The 13,922-nt window shown below is 48.7% G+C and overlaps 2 protein-coding genes across 5 annotated transcripts in view; both read right to left on the reverse strand.

Annotated features, from left to right (window-relative positions):
- Positions 1-768: 768 nt before the first annotated feature.
- On the reverse strand, positions 769-3,077 carry LOC138761819 (transmembrane protein 276-like). The gene is given in 5 exon segments (XM_069934634.1): positions 769-848; positions 851-957; positions 959-1,257; positions 2,192-2,290; positions 2,811-3,077. Coding segments are annotated over 5 exon segments (852 nt in total).
- A 7,158-nt stretch (positions 3,078-10,235) lies between these two features.
- The window catches only part of oplah (5-oxoprolinase, ATP-hydrolysing), a 107,217-nt gene continuing 103,530 nt past the window's right edge, over positions 10,236-13,922 (reverse strand). For all 4 annotated transcript variants that reach the window (XM_069915128.1, XM_069915131.1, XM_069915130.1 and 1 more), the window contains one exon: positions 10,236-10,609. In XM_069915128.1, the coding sequence (XP_069771229.1) occupies positions 10,439-10,609 (171 nt within the window). In that variant the 3' untranslated portion in view covers positions 10,236-10,438. The remainder of the gene's footprint in view (positions 10,610-13,922) is intronic.

Consider the following 13,922-nt stretch of genomic DNA (forward strand, 5'->3'; position numbering starts at 1 on the left):
TGATGCAATTGGTCCTTTGTGCTTTCCACAGTGCAGGGATCTAACAGTTCCATTGAGCTGGAAGCTTCGGGAACAGAAAAACACAAGGCCCTGAAGTCTTACTGCACAATCCTTCAGCATGACTTGTCCATGCCAGCTAAGCAAGGTACATCTGCCTGTTTTCACCCAATATCCTTCCAAATCTTTCCCGTCCAAATGCCTTATAAACAATCTCTCCGCTTTCTACCACTTCCTCTGTTAGCTCGTTCCACACTCCCTCCATCCTCTGCAGAGAGAAAGTGCCCCTTGGGTCCCTTTTAAATCCCTCTCCCCTTACATCTCTGCCCTCTATTTCTCGAGTTACACAAGGAAGTCTGCAGATGCTGGGGTCGCGTGTAAAATACAAGTGTGCTGGATAACCTCACGCAAGTCATGCAGTGCCTATAGGAAGAGAAGGAAAGGGTAACCAAAGTTTTGGGCCTGGGCCCTTCATTAGGTATAGGTCTCTAGTTTTAGACTCACCTCCCCCCTTATGCACAAAGGAGGAAAACATTCTCGTAAAACAGCAAAATCCAAACTTTATTTAGGATATTTGAGTCTAATGATCCCAAATCAGATGCAGTTCCACAATGTGGGTGAGGCTTCATACAGGGGGGTAGTGGAGTGCCCTGGTCTGTTGTTGACACCGCTGACTCTCCGTCAATCAGTCTGTATGACAGCAGAGGCTGAATTGTCCACAGAGCCTAGTGCAGCATGGGTGAGGGTGGGCCAGCGGTGATGAGGGGGATGTCAAGCTGGCTCTGAGCCATGCGATGTGCTCAGTGCCTGGTTCAGAGCCACCGTCCTGGCAGACAATAGCAAGCTTTGGAGGCTGGGGCTCTTGGGCAGGGCAGGCCAGTGGGCCAGAGCTGGGCAGCGGCAATGAACAGGCTGCCGGCAGCCCCACAAGCGCTGCCAGTTAAGAGGCTGACGGTGAGGAGAGAGGAGGGTGGCAACAATGGCAGCTTCCATGGCCGGCTCTCGCCTTCCTCTGGACATTGGATCTGAGCAGACGGCGGCCAGGACCCCGCCAGCCAGCACCGAATTGGCCGCCACCTGGTCATGGTGCATCCAGTGGAAGCCGAACTAAATGAGAGGCACCCTGATGACAGCAGAGGCCCAGCACACCTCCCAGTGGGCACGGGAGAGGGGCCTGGTGCTCCGGATGCAGCAGTGGGCAGCCCCCAGGGCTCCAGCGCAAGCCTGCAGGAGGAACCCCATGGCTGAGCCCAGGTTCACCTGAGGAGCAACACACAGACCATGAGGGGGGTCCTAAACCTACCCTGGCCCATACCATCACTCAGAGCACCGAGGCCAGGAAACCAGGAGGCTACTTGGTCCCTTGAGCCTGCCCCGCCATGCAATACGGTCAAGACTGACCTTCGCTGACCTCAACTTCAGTTCTCCATAATACACGACCCATCAAATCTCCAACTCACACCCCTCAGTGATCCCACCCCCAATTCACACCCTGTCAGTGATCCCACCCCCAGTACATACCCCCTCAATGATCCCACCCCCAACTCAAATCCCCTCAGTGACCCCCAACCCACACTCCCTCAGTGATTCGACTTCCTTCACTCACCAGGAGAGTCTGGTCCATGTGAAGGGCCAAACGCTAGGGTTGGTGGGTGTACCTGGCTTCCATAAATTGGCTTTAGTGTGTGAGTGAGGTGGATATTGGTGAGAACAGGTTTTTTTGAATGAAATCTGTGTGGGTGGGAGTAAGTGTATAGTATGGATACAGGTTCTTCAACAACTCATCAATGTTGACCCAGCTACGTCCCCATGCTCGTTACATTTGCCTCCGTTCCTGCTCGTATCCACGGACCTGTCCAAATGTGCCTGAATCTACCCCCCTCTGGCTGCTCATTCCACACACCCACCACCCTCTGTGAAGATTATTCCCCGAACCCTAGAGAAATGTCTGTTTTTCCATACCCCCTCATGATTTTATCTACCTCTAAGGTCATCTCTCAGCCTCCCACACGCTAGGGAAGCCCCAGCCTGTCCCTCCAGTCCTGGTAGCATCCTCGGGTAGTCCAACGTCAGCATGGATTCAATGGCCGAAGAGCCTGTCTCACTGGACCTACCCCGTTGTGGGCATTTGACACATGGACCTGAATGGGGTTATTTCCTCTCTAATGACCTGGCCAGCACTTTAAGGACTCACTAAACGAGCATGGCGCAATGCCCGCAGAGACACGGCAAAGAGCAGGAGGCCGGTGATGACGTCACCCGTTTCCCTCACCTGGGCAGCAGCTGCTAGGACCTGTCCCCCGCATCAACCACCCCCCACCATCACATTCCAGTTTAAATTAAAATTTTTAATTTAGACACCCAGCGCAATAACCCACGAGCCCGTGCCGCCCAATTTACACCCAATTAATCTACACCCCCGGTATGTTTTGAACAGTGGGAGGAAATCGGAGCCTCCAGGGAAAACCCACACAGACATGGGGAGAACGTACCAGACAGTGTGGAATTCAAAGACCAGTCCCGATCGCTGGCGCTGTGACAGCATTGTGCTAACCGCTACGCCAACCGTGTCACCCATTGTCATCTGATTGTGTCAGTATAACCCGACAAAACAGTGTTCTCCAGTCTTCAGTGGAAAACACACATACATACCGTTCATATGCAACACAAGGGGTAGGGAGGGCTTAGTAATTTTTTATAGTACGGTGCTGTATTGTTCTATGTTCTATATATACATACATAAAACTTAATAAATATTGTTAAATAAATGTTAATCTCTGAGGGTTTGTATGAGCACTTCATCAGTCGTTCACAATCTCACTGTCACTGAAGAAGCTGATCCTCCTGGATCTCTTCCCCGACTGGAGCAGCTGAAAGATGCTGTGTGCAGGGTGCAAGGGGTCCTCAATGGTTTTGACAATAATCAGACAACGATCCTGGTAGATCACGTCGATGCAGGAGAGGGAGAACTCTAATGGTCCTGTGGAATGACCTCTGATCCAATGCTCTACAGCAACCGTACCACACTGTGTGGCAGCGGCGAGGATGGTCTTGGTAGAGCTCCTGGAGAAAGTTGACATGATGGTGGCTGGTAGCCTTGCCCTCTACAGACTTCTCAGAAAGTACAATGCAGGGTTGAACGTACTCTAACAATAAATCTGAAATCTGTGGTGCCTTTCTGACTTATAAGGAGATGCTGTGTGTTCAGGATACATTACTCATATGGATTCCGAGGAACTTGGTGCTCCCTACTCTTTCCATTGTCATTCCTGATCCCTCTGACGTCCATAATCATTTCTTTTGCAGGTTGGTGGAGGAGCAGGTCGTGCAGAACAAACAGGGAGGCTGCAGAAGGACGTAGACAGATGAGGAGAATGGGCAGAAAAGTAGCAAGTGAAATACGATGTTGGAAACTGTATGGTCATGCACTTTGGCGGAAGAAAATTAAGGGGCAGACTATTTTTAAAATGGGGACAAAATTGAAAAATCCCAGACGCAGAGGGACCTGGGGGCCCTCGTATAGGACGGCCTGAAGGTAAACTTGCAGGATGAGTTAGTGGTGAAAGAAGGCAAATGCAAGGCCTGCGTTCACTTCACGAATAGAATATGAGAGCAGGGATGTGACGAGGCTATGAAACCTTACAGAGTATTGTGAGCAGTTTTGGACTCCTCATTTAAGAAAAGATGTGCTGACAGTAGAGAGATTTCAAAGGAGATTCATTATGAGGAACTTTTGACAATATCTTGGCCTGTATTCATTGTAATTTAGAATGAGGGGGGATCGCATTGAAACATTTCAAATGTTAAAAGGGCATGGATAGAGTCCTCCAGCATTTCGATGTGCTTTTAGTAGAAAGATTGTTTCTTATGGGGGGAGAGTCTTGGACAAGAGGGCACAACTTCAGGATTGAAGGGCGTCCGCTAAGAACAGAGATGCAGAGGAATTCTTTAGCCAGAAGGTGGTAAATCTGTGGAATTTGTTGCCACGGGCTGTTGTGGAGGCCAGGTCACTGGGTGTATTTAAGGGAGAGATTAATTGGTTCTTGATTAGCCAGGGCATCAAAGGTTCTGGGGAGAAGGCCAGGCAGTGGGACTGAGTGGGAAAATGGATCAGCTTGTGATCAAATGGCGGAACGGACTTAATGGGCTGAATAGCCTACATTTGCTCCTCAGTCGATGGTCTTGTCCACAGTGACATTCAGTTTATTATTTTCACACCAATCCACCATTATCCAGCCTTTGTGTGACTCCAGTCCCACAATGGTGTAGTTGACTCCACACAGCCTTCTCTGACATGGCTGAGCAAGGCACAGTCTCCCGGAGATTGAGAGGGAAGCCATCGTCAGATGAAAGGGACAACAGGGCTTCAGAAATAGCAGCAGAAAGGGTTCATTCAGTTGAGGCTCCCCAGGAGCTTGTGGAAGTTTGGAATGACATCAAACTTCTGCAGATGTGTGGTGGAAAGTTTGCTGCATCACAGTCTAACATGGGGACACCAATACTTCTGAGCGAAAAGTAGTGGATACAGCCCAAGACTTTCCAGATTGCAGGAAAAAGAATCTCAGGGTTGTTTATGAGGTCATGTATGTGCTCTTGACAATAAGTCTGAACTTGGAACTTTAGAAAAGATTCACGAGAATACTTCCAGAAATTAGAAGGTAAATGGTCACATTTTTCTCAGGGAAGGAGAGTCTACAACTAGAGGGCATAGGCTTAAGGTCAAAATCAAGATTCAATTTATTATCATCTAACATGCAATTTATTTTCACCTGCTGCAAGGCAGGCAGATTTGCAACCTGAAGAAATTGCCTAAGAACCTCTTTCAGTCAGACTTAGAGTCAAAGAGAGAGAGAAGCAAGAGAGAGTCCCCCCAGAGTCACCGAGCATCCGTAGATTCACCTCCAACACTTCCTCAGCCCCCGCAGCCACACAGAGTCCAGTCCATTGGCAAGCCAAGCTCCAGATCCGATCAGGAACCCTTCAGCGCCTCGGCACCTCCCCGCATCCCAGTTCCTATACCTGATACCCCTCCAGCCAGTTTGACCCAGACTCCAGCAGCCCACAGCTTCCCCGCCTCGAGTGACCTGCAGCCCACCTCATGCACGGGTCCCTCAGCTGAAGAACCCCCTCACTGGCCCGCCGCCCCCGTGGGTCATCTCCTCAGCCTCTTCTCAGATAAGGCATGATCTTCCCATCCACTGGTGCCCTGCTCCAGTCCTCCATTTCCCCTGAGCCTGCAGCCCCTTGTGGCCTGCTGCCGATTAATAGGCGCCGCCATCTTGGGCGCAGGCAATAAAACTACTGCCAGCTCCCTCAACAGGCTGTTCCAAGCCCATTTGGAGCTGACAGCAGTGGACTGGGCAGCTCGACCCCATGGTCCACACTAGCAGCCGCTTTGTTAGCGCCGCCATCTCCATTAGAAATGGGCAACTCTTTATTCTGAGGCCATACCCACTAATTCTGGGTGCCTCCTTGCCCAGGGAGACAGTGTCCACTTTGCCAATCTCCCTCAGAATCTTTTATGCTTCAATAAGATCAAATCCCATTGATCCAAACACCAATCTCCTTCCTTCACAGACTTCAACCCAGTCAACCTGTCTTCAGCCCTTGACCCACTCCAATTCACCTAATGCCAAAACAGGTCCATAGCAGATGCCATATCCCTGGCTTGACCAGCCCCAGACACCTGGTCAAGGACACCCACGTTAGATTATCATTTATCAACCACAGCTCAGCTTTCAACTCATTCATAAATTCTGTCATTTGGCCTCAACACTCCTCTCTGCAGTAGACATTTAGACATACAGGTACATACAGCACGGTAACAGGGCCTTTCAGCCCACGAACCTGTGCTGCCTGTGCTACAACCCCTGGCATGTTTCTTTGAATGGTGGGATGAAATTGGAGCACCAGGAAAAACCCATGCAGACGCAGGGTGGACACTCAAAGTCCTTACAGACAGCACTGGATTTTAACCCCAGTCGCTAGTGCTACACTATCTGTGCTGTCGTGGATCAACAATTAGATCTATGGCTTTCTATCTTGCAGGAAACAATCAGTAATTCCATGATCATTTTCAACACTGAAACAAACAAACATAGAACTAGCAACTTGGTGGATATGAATGTGTAATTGCCCAAAGGCTTGTCTTCAATCACTCTCTTTGGACCTCCACTACCTCTACCTTTTCAGTATTTCAAAGCTCTTCTGTCCATCTTGAGGCTGATAGTTAAACAAGAGAGTCTGCAGACGCTGTGATTGTGGTTTACAAAGAATCCTGGAGAAACTCAGCAGATCACACAGCGTTCTGCATGTAGCAAAGATACATAACCAACGTTTCGAGGTACGAGCTAAAAGAAGTCAGGTGCCTGAATAAAATGGTGGAGAGAGGTAGGGGTGGAGCACAGACCTCCTACAAGCAAGTGGAGGTGGATATAGGTGGGAGACCACCAGCTGGGAAGTGATGAGAGGGAGGAGATGGATTGAGAGGGGATGGGGGCAGAAAGCTGGAGGAAAGTAGAGAGGGGAACAGGAAAGTGGGGGAGACATGGAGTGGTCTACCAGAAAATGGAGAAATCAGTGTTAATGCCACATGATTGGAGAATACCCAGACAGAAAATTAGGTGTTAGAATGTAAGAAATAGGAGCAGGAGTCGGCCATTCGCCCCATCGAGCCTGCTCCTCCTTTCAATAGGATCATGGCTGATCTGACCATTGACTCAACTCCACCCACCTGCCTTTTCCCCTTATCCCTTAATTCCATTTTTTATGTCAAAATCTATCTAACTGAACCTTAAATATGTTGAATGAAGTTGCCTCAACTGCATCCCTGGGCAGAGAATTCCATAGATTCACGACTCTGGGAAAAACAGTTTTTTTTTCATCTTTGTCTTAAATCTACTCCCCTGAATCTTGAGCTGTCTCCCCTAGTTCTGATCTCACGTACCAGTGAAAACAATTTTCCTCCCTCTACCTTATCTATCCCTTTCATAATTTTATTTGTTTCTATAAGATCTCGTCTCATTCTTCTGAATTTGAGTGAGTCTAATCCCAGGCGGTTGAATCTCTCCTTGTAGGTCAACCCCATCACTCCGGGATCAACCTGGTGAACCTCCTCTGGACGGCCTCCAAGGCCAGTCTATCCTTCCTTAAGTATTGAGACCAGAACTGCACACAGTACTCCAGATGTGGCCTCATCGGGACCTTGTACAGTTGCAGAATGACCTCCCTGCTCTCGAATCCAATTCCTCCAGTGATGAAGGCCAACATTCCATTTGGCATCTTAATAACTTGTTGAACCTACAACCCAACGTTTTGCGATTCATGCACAAGCTCTCTCAAGTCTGCAGATTTTCACCATTTAAATAATAATCTGCTCTTCTATTTTTCTTGCCAAAGAGGATGACCTCGCCTTTACTAACATTGTACTCCATCTGCCAGAACTTTGCTCACTCACCTAATTATATCCTTCTGCAACTTCTCCACAATTTGCTTTTCCATTCAATTTAGTATCATCCACAAACTTGGCTACACGACAGTCTGTCCCTTCTTCCAAATCCTCAACATAAATGGTGAACAGCTGTGGGCCCAGCACCAACCCCTGTGGTCCCCCACTTACCTAGAAAAACACCAATTTATCCTGACTCTCTGCCTTCTGTCAGTGAACCAATCCTCAATTCCTGCCAATAAACTTCCCCAACTCCATTCATCTGGATCTTATTGGTCAGTCTCTTGTGCGGCACCTTATCAAATGCCTTCTGGAAATCCAAATAGACAACATCAACCTGTTCATCTCCTCAATTGCTCCTCCAGTTTACAGGTGGCCTTGGTTTGGCAATGCACGAGGCCATGGATGGACATATCAGGGTGGGAGTGGAGCGCGGAATTGAAATGGTTGGGCACTGGGAGATACCGTCATTGCTGAGGAAAGAGCAAAGGTGCTCAGCGAAACAATCTCCCAGTCTGCGACTCATCTCACCCATGTAGAGAAAGTCATGAACGGGAGCACCAGATTTGCAGTCGATTCCCTGTAGATTAACAAATGTTGCTTCACCTGGAAGAACTGTTTAGGCTCCAAGTTGTGGTGAGGGAGGAGATGTGGGCGCAAGTAAAGTATTTCCTGTGGTCACATGCTTCGCAGATTGACAAGTTTCACAACAAGAGGTCACCCAGTCTAAAAATTCTGCAGCCAGACTCTGGGGAGGGATATGGGGTGGGTGAGGAGGGAGTGGGTGGTATATTGGTGGGTGAAGGCCAACGCATTCCAATCCTGCAGCGTTTTTGGGAAGGGGAAGAGTATGTCCGTGTGTTTTTATGTGAGCAGCTGTGAATCTATGCACTTCTGTGTGTGTGTATGTGTGTGTGTGTGTGTGTGTGTGCGCGTGTCTGTGAAACTTTGGTGACTCCTTTCCCTCCACAGATGCTCAGTTCCTTCAGAAGATAGTTTTTTGTTCCACATTCCAGTGTCTGCAGCCTCCTACGTCCCTACCTCAGGGTGAACCTAGGCATCCCATCCTCTTGGTCCAAACCCTTATGCTATGAAGCCTTTCTGCAGTGTTTAAATGAGTGTTCCTTCTTCCACCACGCACTCCCTCCTCTATCACCCATACACCAACCACACCCTACCCACATACCTCTCCCACCCCACCTGTCCCCACCCATAAACGGGTTCTTTTCAGAATGGCAGGCAGTGACTAGTGGGGAACCGCAAGGCTCAGTGCTGGGATCCCAGTTATCTCCAATATATATCAATGCCTTAGATGAGGCAATAGAAAGCAGCATCTCCAAGTTTGCCGACAACACGAAGCCGGGTGGCAGGGTTAGCTGTGTAGAGGATGCTAAGAGGATGCAGGGTGTCTTGGACAAGTTAGGTGAGTGGGCCAATGCGTGGCAGACGCAATGTAATGTGGATAAATGTGAGGTTGTTCACTTTGGAGGCAAGAACAGGAGAGAAGATTATTATCTAAATGGGGTCCGATTAGGAAAAGGAGAGATGCAACGAGACCTGGGTGTCGCTGTGTACCAGTCATTGAAAGTGGACGAGCAGGTAGAGCAGGCAGTGAGGAAAGCGAATGATATGTTGACATTCATAGTAGGGAGGTTCTACTGCAACCGTACATGTCCTTGGTGAGACCACGCCCAGAGTATTGTGTACAGTTTTGTTCACCTGATCTGAGGAAAGACATCATGGCCATAGAGGGAGAGCAAAGAAGGTTTACTAGATTGATACCAGGGATGGCAGGACTTACATATGAAGAAAGGCTGGATCGACTAGGGTCCTGCTTCTGTCCACGTAATGCCGTCAGGTCTTCTGTAGGACCTGCACGGAGTGATTCCAGGGAGAGCTTTCCCCGACGCGGCCTCTGCTGGATCTCACTCACCCCTCTTCTCTGCGGGGGTTTCCTCCCACTGTTCAAAATGTACTGGCGGTTGTAGGTCAATTGGGCTTGTGGACCGAAAGGCCCGGTTACTTTGCTGTATGTCTATATTTTAAAATTTTAATTTGTTTACATGAAATTCTTGTCCTGCACATGGATTGTTTGTCTGTATGTGTGTTGTGTCTAATTGTGCGTCTGCGTGTTTTGCACTGAGGACCAGAGAACGCTGTTTCGTCAGGTTATACAATAAACTTGACGACTTGAATACTGTACTTGGCCTTTCCTGTGAATTCACAAAATACACCACCTCGCAGTTTATGGGATTAATTCTCCGAATTTAATCCCAATGTTCAAGTTTGAGACTGGACAAAGTTATGAGAGATCCAGGAATTATCAACTGGAAGTTGGGACGACGAGAAGGCGAAGGACTCAGCGGGGGATAGGAAGCTTCCGTGGGGTGAAAGAGTCAGTCAACGTTTCAGGTCGAGAAGGGGATGACAGCAAAGAGATGGGGCGAGTTGGGGGGGGGGGGGGTCATGCTGAGGAAGGGCCTTGGCAGCAGGGTTTGGGAGGGAGAGGCCACCGAGAGGGGAGATAGGCTGGAGAGGGAAGTGGGAGGAGGGGGAGTGGGTGAGGAGCTGGAAACAGTGGAACCAGCTGAGGAAATAGGTTTTTCACTCTGGAAGTGGTCAGGGAGGGGAAGGTGGTTTCAAAGGTACCTGGTTTAGTTATCTATCAACGATCGTGTCCATTTTTCAGCCAGCGTGGATCACTGGCTTCCTGCTGATTGCACGAGTCATTAAGGAGAGATTGGTCAGTGGGCCACTGTAGCTCGATCAATGACCACACGCAGACATGAAGCACATGGCCAAAGGTTTTAATATCCTGAAACCTCCAGCGTACAACAACATGCTTCTGGCTCGGATTCACGGCTGGAGCTGAGGGACGAGATGAGGGCTCTCAGCCTTTATTGGGAAACTACGGGGAGGGGTTACCAGGTCGGGGATGGGCCAACCTGAGCTGTCCAGTGAGGTCCCCACCTGCATCACCGTGTTCCACCACATTCATACAGACTCTTGCATTTGTTTGTATTCAAACACACTTCCGCGCTCAACAACTGCCGCGCTTGACTTGTGGTTCTCGGGCCTGCGTCTCGATGGATCCTTGTGTGTCTCCGCCTCATCTTCAGGAGAGCCCCAACCTCCACCTCCGGGGGTGTACAACTGAAAGGTGTCCTGGGGGAGGAAAAGAGAGAGAGAAAGAGAATGAATGTGTTTCTGCTTAGAGAGAGAGGAATGTGGGTTTCTGGTTAGAGGGAGAGGATGAATGTGTTTCTGGATGGAGAGAGGGGAGCGAGAAAAGAGAGAGTGAGAGAAAGAGAGGGGAGAGAGAGGGAGGTGAGAGAGTGGGAGAGGGGGAGGGAGGGGAAAGAGTGGAGGAGGGAGTGAGAGAGAGGGAGACAGAGGAGAGACAGAGAGGGAAAAGAGAGAGGGGAGAGGGGGGAGAGAGAGGGGAGGAGGGAGACAGAGGGAAAAGAGCGAGGAGGAGGGAGAGGGAAAAGAGTGAGGAGGAGGGAGAAAACAAATAAGCAGAGTTGCTTGGGAAACAAGAAAGATTGCAGTCGCGATTGCAGTAAATACACAAAAGTGCTGAAGGGAGTCAGCCGGTCCCACAGTGTCCATCGGAGGCAAAGATGTGTAAGCAATGTTTCGGGCCTGAGCCCTTGATGAAGCTTGACAAAGGGCTTGTTGGTGAAACATCTTTGCTTCCTCTAGACCTTGTGGGACCCGTTGAGTTCCTTCAGCACTTTAATGTCCAGGCATACCCTGCGTAACACGGTCAATACGTTCCAAGCAAGTTCAGTGCTGCGGAAACCACACTGTTCAAAGCATCATTATTTTAATGTCATACGTTCCAATCTGATAATTGTTAATTCTTTTACCTCAAACTCTTATGCAAACGTGGATAAAATATTTAAAAGGGATATATAAAACTGGAAAAATGACAAGATCTTTACTGGCAGTAAGTGACATTGTTTACTTAAGAAAATATCTGTCATGTAATTTCCACTTCTTTGCTCTCTGCTTTTCACTTCTGTATCTCTATAACATCGAGAGACAGTTTTATCCTGGCCATTGACATTAAAGAGATGTGAAGAGGAAGAGAAGAGGGGAGCAGGATCCTCCATCCCAATTAAGGGATCGGCTCCCTGGGGTAGGATCTGGAGCGGGGCGGGGAGATAAATTGCCTGGCGGAGCCACCTTCGGCCTTGGCTGCACAGTCAGTCCACTGGCTTCGAGACAACGGCCAGGGGAGAGGAGGTTGGGGGGAGGGGAAGGGCAGGGAGATGTCCGAGCCGTGCAGCGCTCACTGCGAAGCGGAGGTATGAGGAAGTGAAGTATACAGGCGGGGCAGCGTCTTCACCTACTCCAACACCGCCAGAGGTGAGTGAAGGAACGGTGGGGTGGGGGGGGGGGGGGGAAACGGACGACATGTTAAATTATTGGTAACGCAATATTAATAAAATTTAACAATCTTTCATTATTTATTAAAATTATAAACCACGTTATAACCGTTTTATATAAAGTATCCCTGTATTTAGGCAGAGTTTATCTGTCACATGACATCTGACATCAGTGAGAACACAAATCTGTTGGACTGGGCACACTAACTACACCTTGTATCGTGACCACTCCAGCAGGGTGGTTTTAACATGCTTATGTTATGATCCGCCAATAAAGAGGAGATTCACAAGGACACTTTCTGGGAAAGTCGGATCGATGGGAAAAAGATTAGAAAGAAACGCGTTTTATTCGGAATGGGAGGCTGAGGAAGGGGCGGCACAGTTAGCGCCACGCTGTTACAGCAACACTGACCCGGGTTCGATTCCCGCGTTGTCTGCAAGGAGTTTGTATGTTCTCTCTGTTGGTTTCCTCCCACCCTTCAAAAACATAACGGGGGAGGGGGGTGGGGTTGTAGCTTCATTGGGTGTTTGGAGATTATAGGTTCACTGTGTATTTGGGCGGCACGGGTTCGTGGGCCGGAAGGGCCTGTTACTGTGCTGTATGTCTAAAGTTTAAAATTTATAAAGGGGAACGAGGAAAATATTTTTGCCTCAGGACAGTGGGGTCTGCAACGCACCGCATGCGAGGATGGGAGAGGCAGAGGTCTCATCACGGTGAAGGTTGTGGTGGGAAGGAGGGGGTTCAGTTAAAGGAGATGTGCGGCTTACGTTGGGGCGGGCTGTCAGGGGCAGTGAAGGGAGCAGAAACAATAGTGGTGTTTAAGGAGGTTCCAGATAGAGGGATCATGGGCAGGCCGAGCGATTTAGGTTAATCTGGAATCATGTCTGGCACAGACATCAAGGGCCGAAGGGCCTGTTCCTCTGCTGTACTGTCCTATGTAATAGCGCAGGTTGTAGTGGAGGAGTCCTGAGCTGAGGGGTGACTGATGCAGACCTGGGAGTGGGGACCTGGCTGGACAACTCTTCATCCTGGGAGACACATGATGGTGAATGCCCTTTGTTTGAGAGATGGAGAGGAACGAGGGGATATGAGTGGGTGCTGGGGGGATGAGACTGACAAAGGGAAGGGGGGAGGGTTAAATCACTCTGCAGCTGCTGAGGGAGACAAAAAGATAGGCGAGAAAGAGGAGAGGTAGAGAGGGACAGGAAAGGGAGAGAGAGTACGAGACTATCGAGAGATGGAGTAGTGGAAAAAGCAGACAGTAGACAACTGTAAAGACCAGAGGAAAGAGAGCTGAAAGGAAACAGGAAGATCAAGCAATGAAATCGGCAGGACTGAGCTCATGATTTAAAATTGGCTTTCAGGAAGAAAGCAGAGAGTAGTAGTGGAAGGAAAATATTCTGCCAGGAGGTCGGTGACGAGTGGAGTGCTGCAAGGATCTGTTCTGGGACCCCTGCTCTTTGTGATTTTTATAAATGACCTGGATGTAGAGGTGGAAGGATGGGTTAGTAAGTTTACGGATGACACGAAGGTTGGAGGAGTTGTGGATGGAACTGAAGGTCGTCGAAGGTTACAAGAGGATATAGACAGGATGCAGAGTTGGGCGGAGAAGTGGCAGATGGAGTTCAATCCAGCAAACCAGAAGCCTGAGTACAGGGTTAATAGTTGGTTACTTAAGAGGGTAGATGAACAGACAGGGGTACCCTTTGTCACCAGCTTTATTTGCATTGGTAATAGAACCATTGGCTCAAACGATTAGGCAAGATGGTAATATTAAAGGTATTAAAGTGAACGTGGATGAATATAAAATAAATTTATTTGCAGACAATGTTTTGATATATTTAACACATCCTGTGCAATCTATGGGATATCTTCAAGCATGGTTGGAGCAGTATGGTAGGATGTCAGGTTATAAAGTTAATTTGGATAAGAATGAGATAATGCCTTTAGCAAAGGAAAATTATTCAGTCTGTAAGCAGATAACACAATTTTGGTGGACTGACCAGATTAAATACCTGGGAATAATTGTTGATGTTAATTATAATCATTTATATGAGTTAAATTATTTACCTTTATTGAGTAA

The sequence above is a fragment of the Narcine bancroftii genome, chromosome 1, assembly GCF_036971445.1.
Source record: "Narcine bancroftii isolate sNarBan1 chromosome 1, sNarBan1.hap1, whole genome shotgun sequence".
NCBI lineage: Eukaryota > Metazoa > Chordata > Chondrichthyes > Torpediniformes > Narcinidae > Narcine > Narcine bancroftii.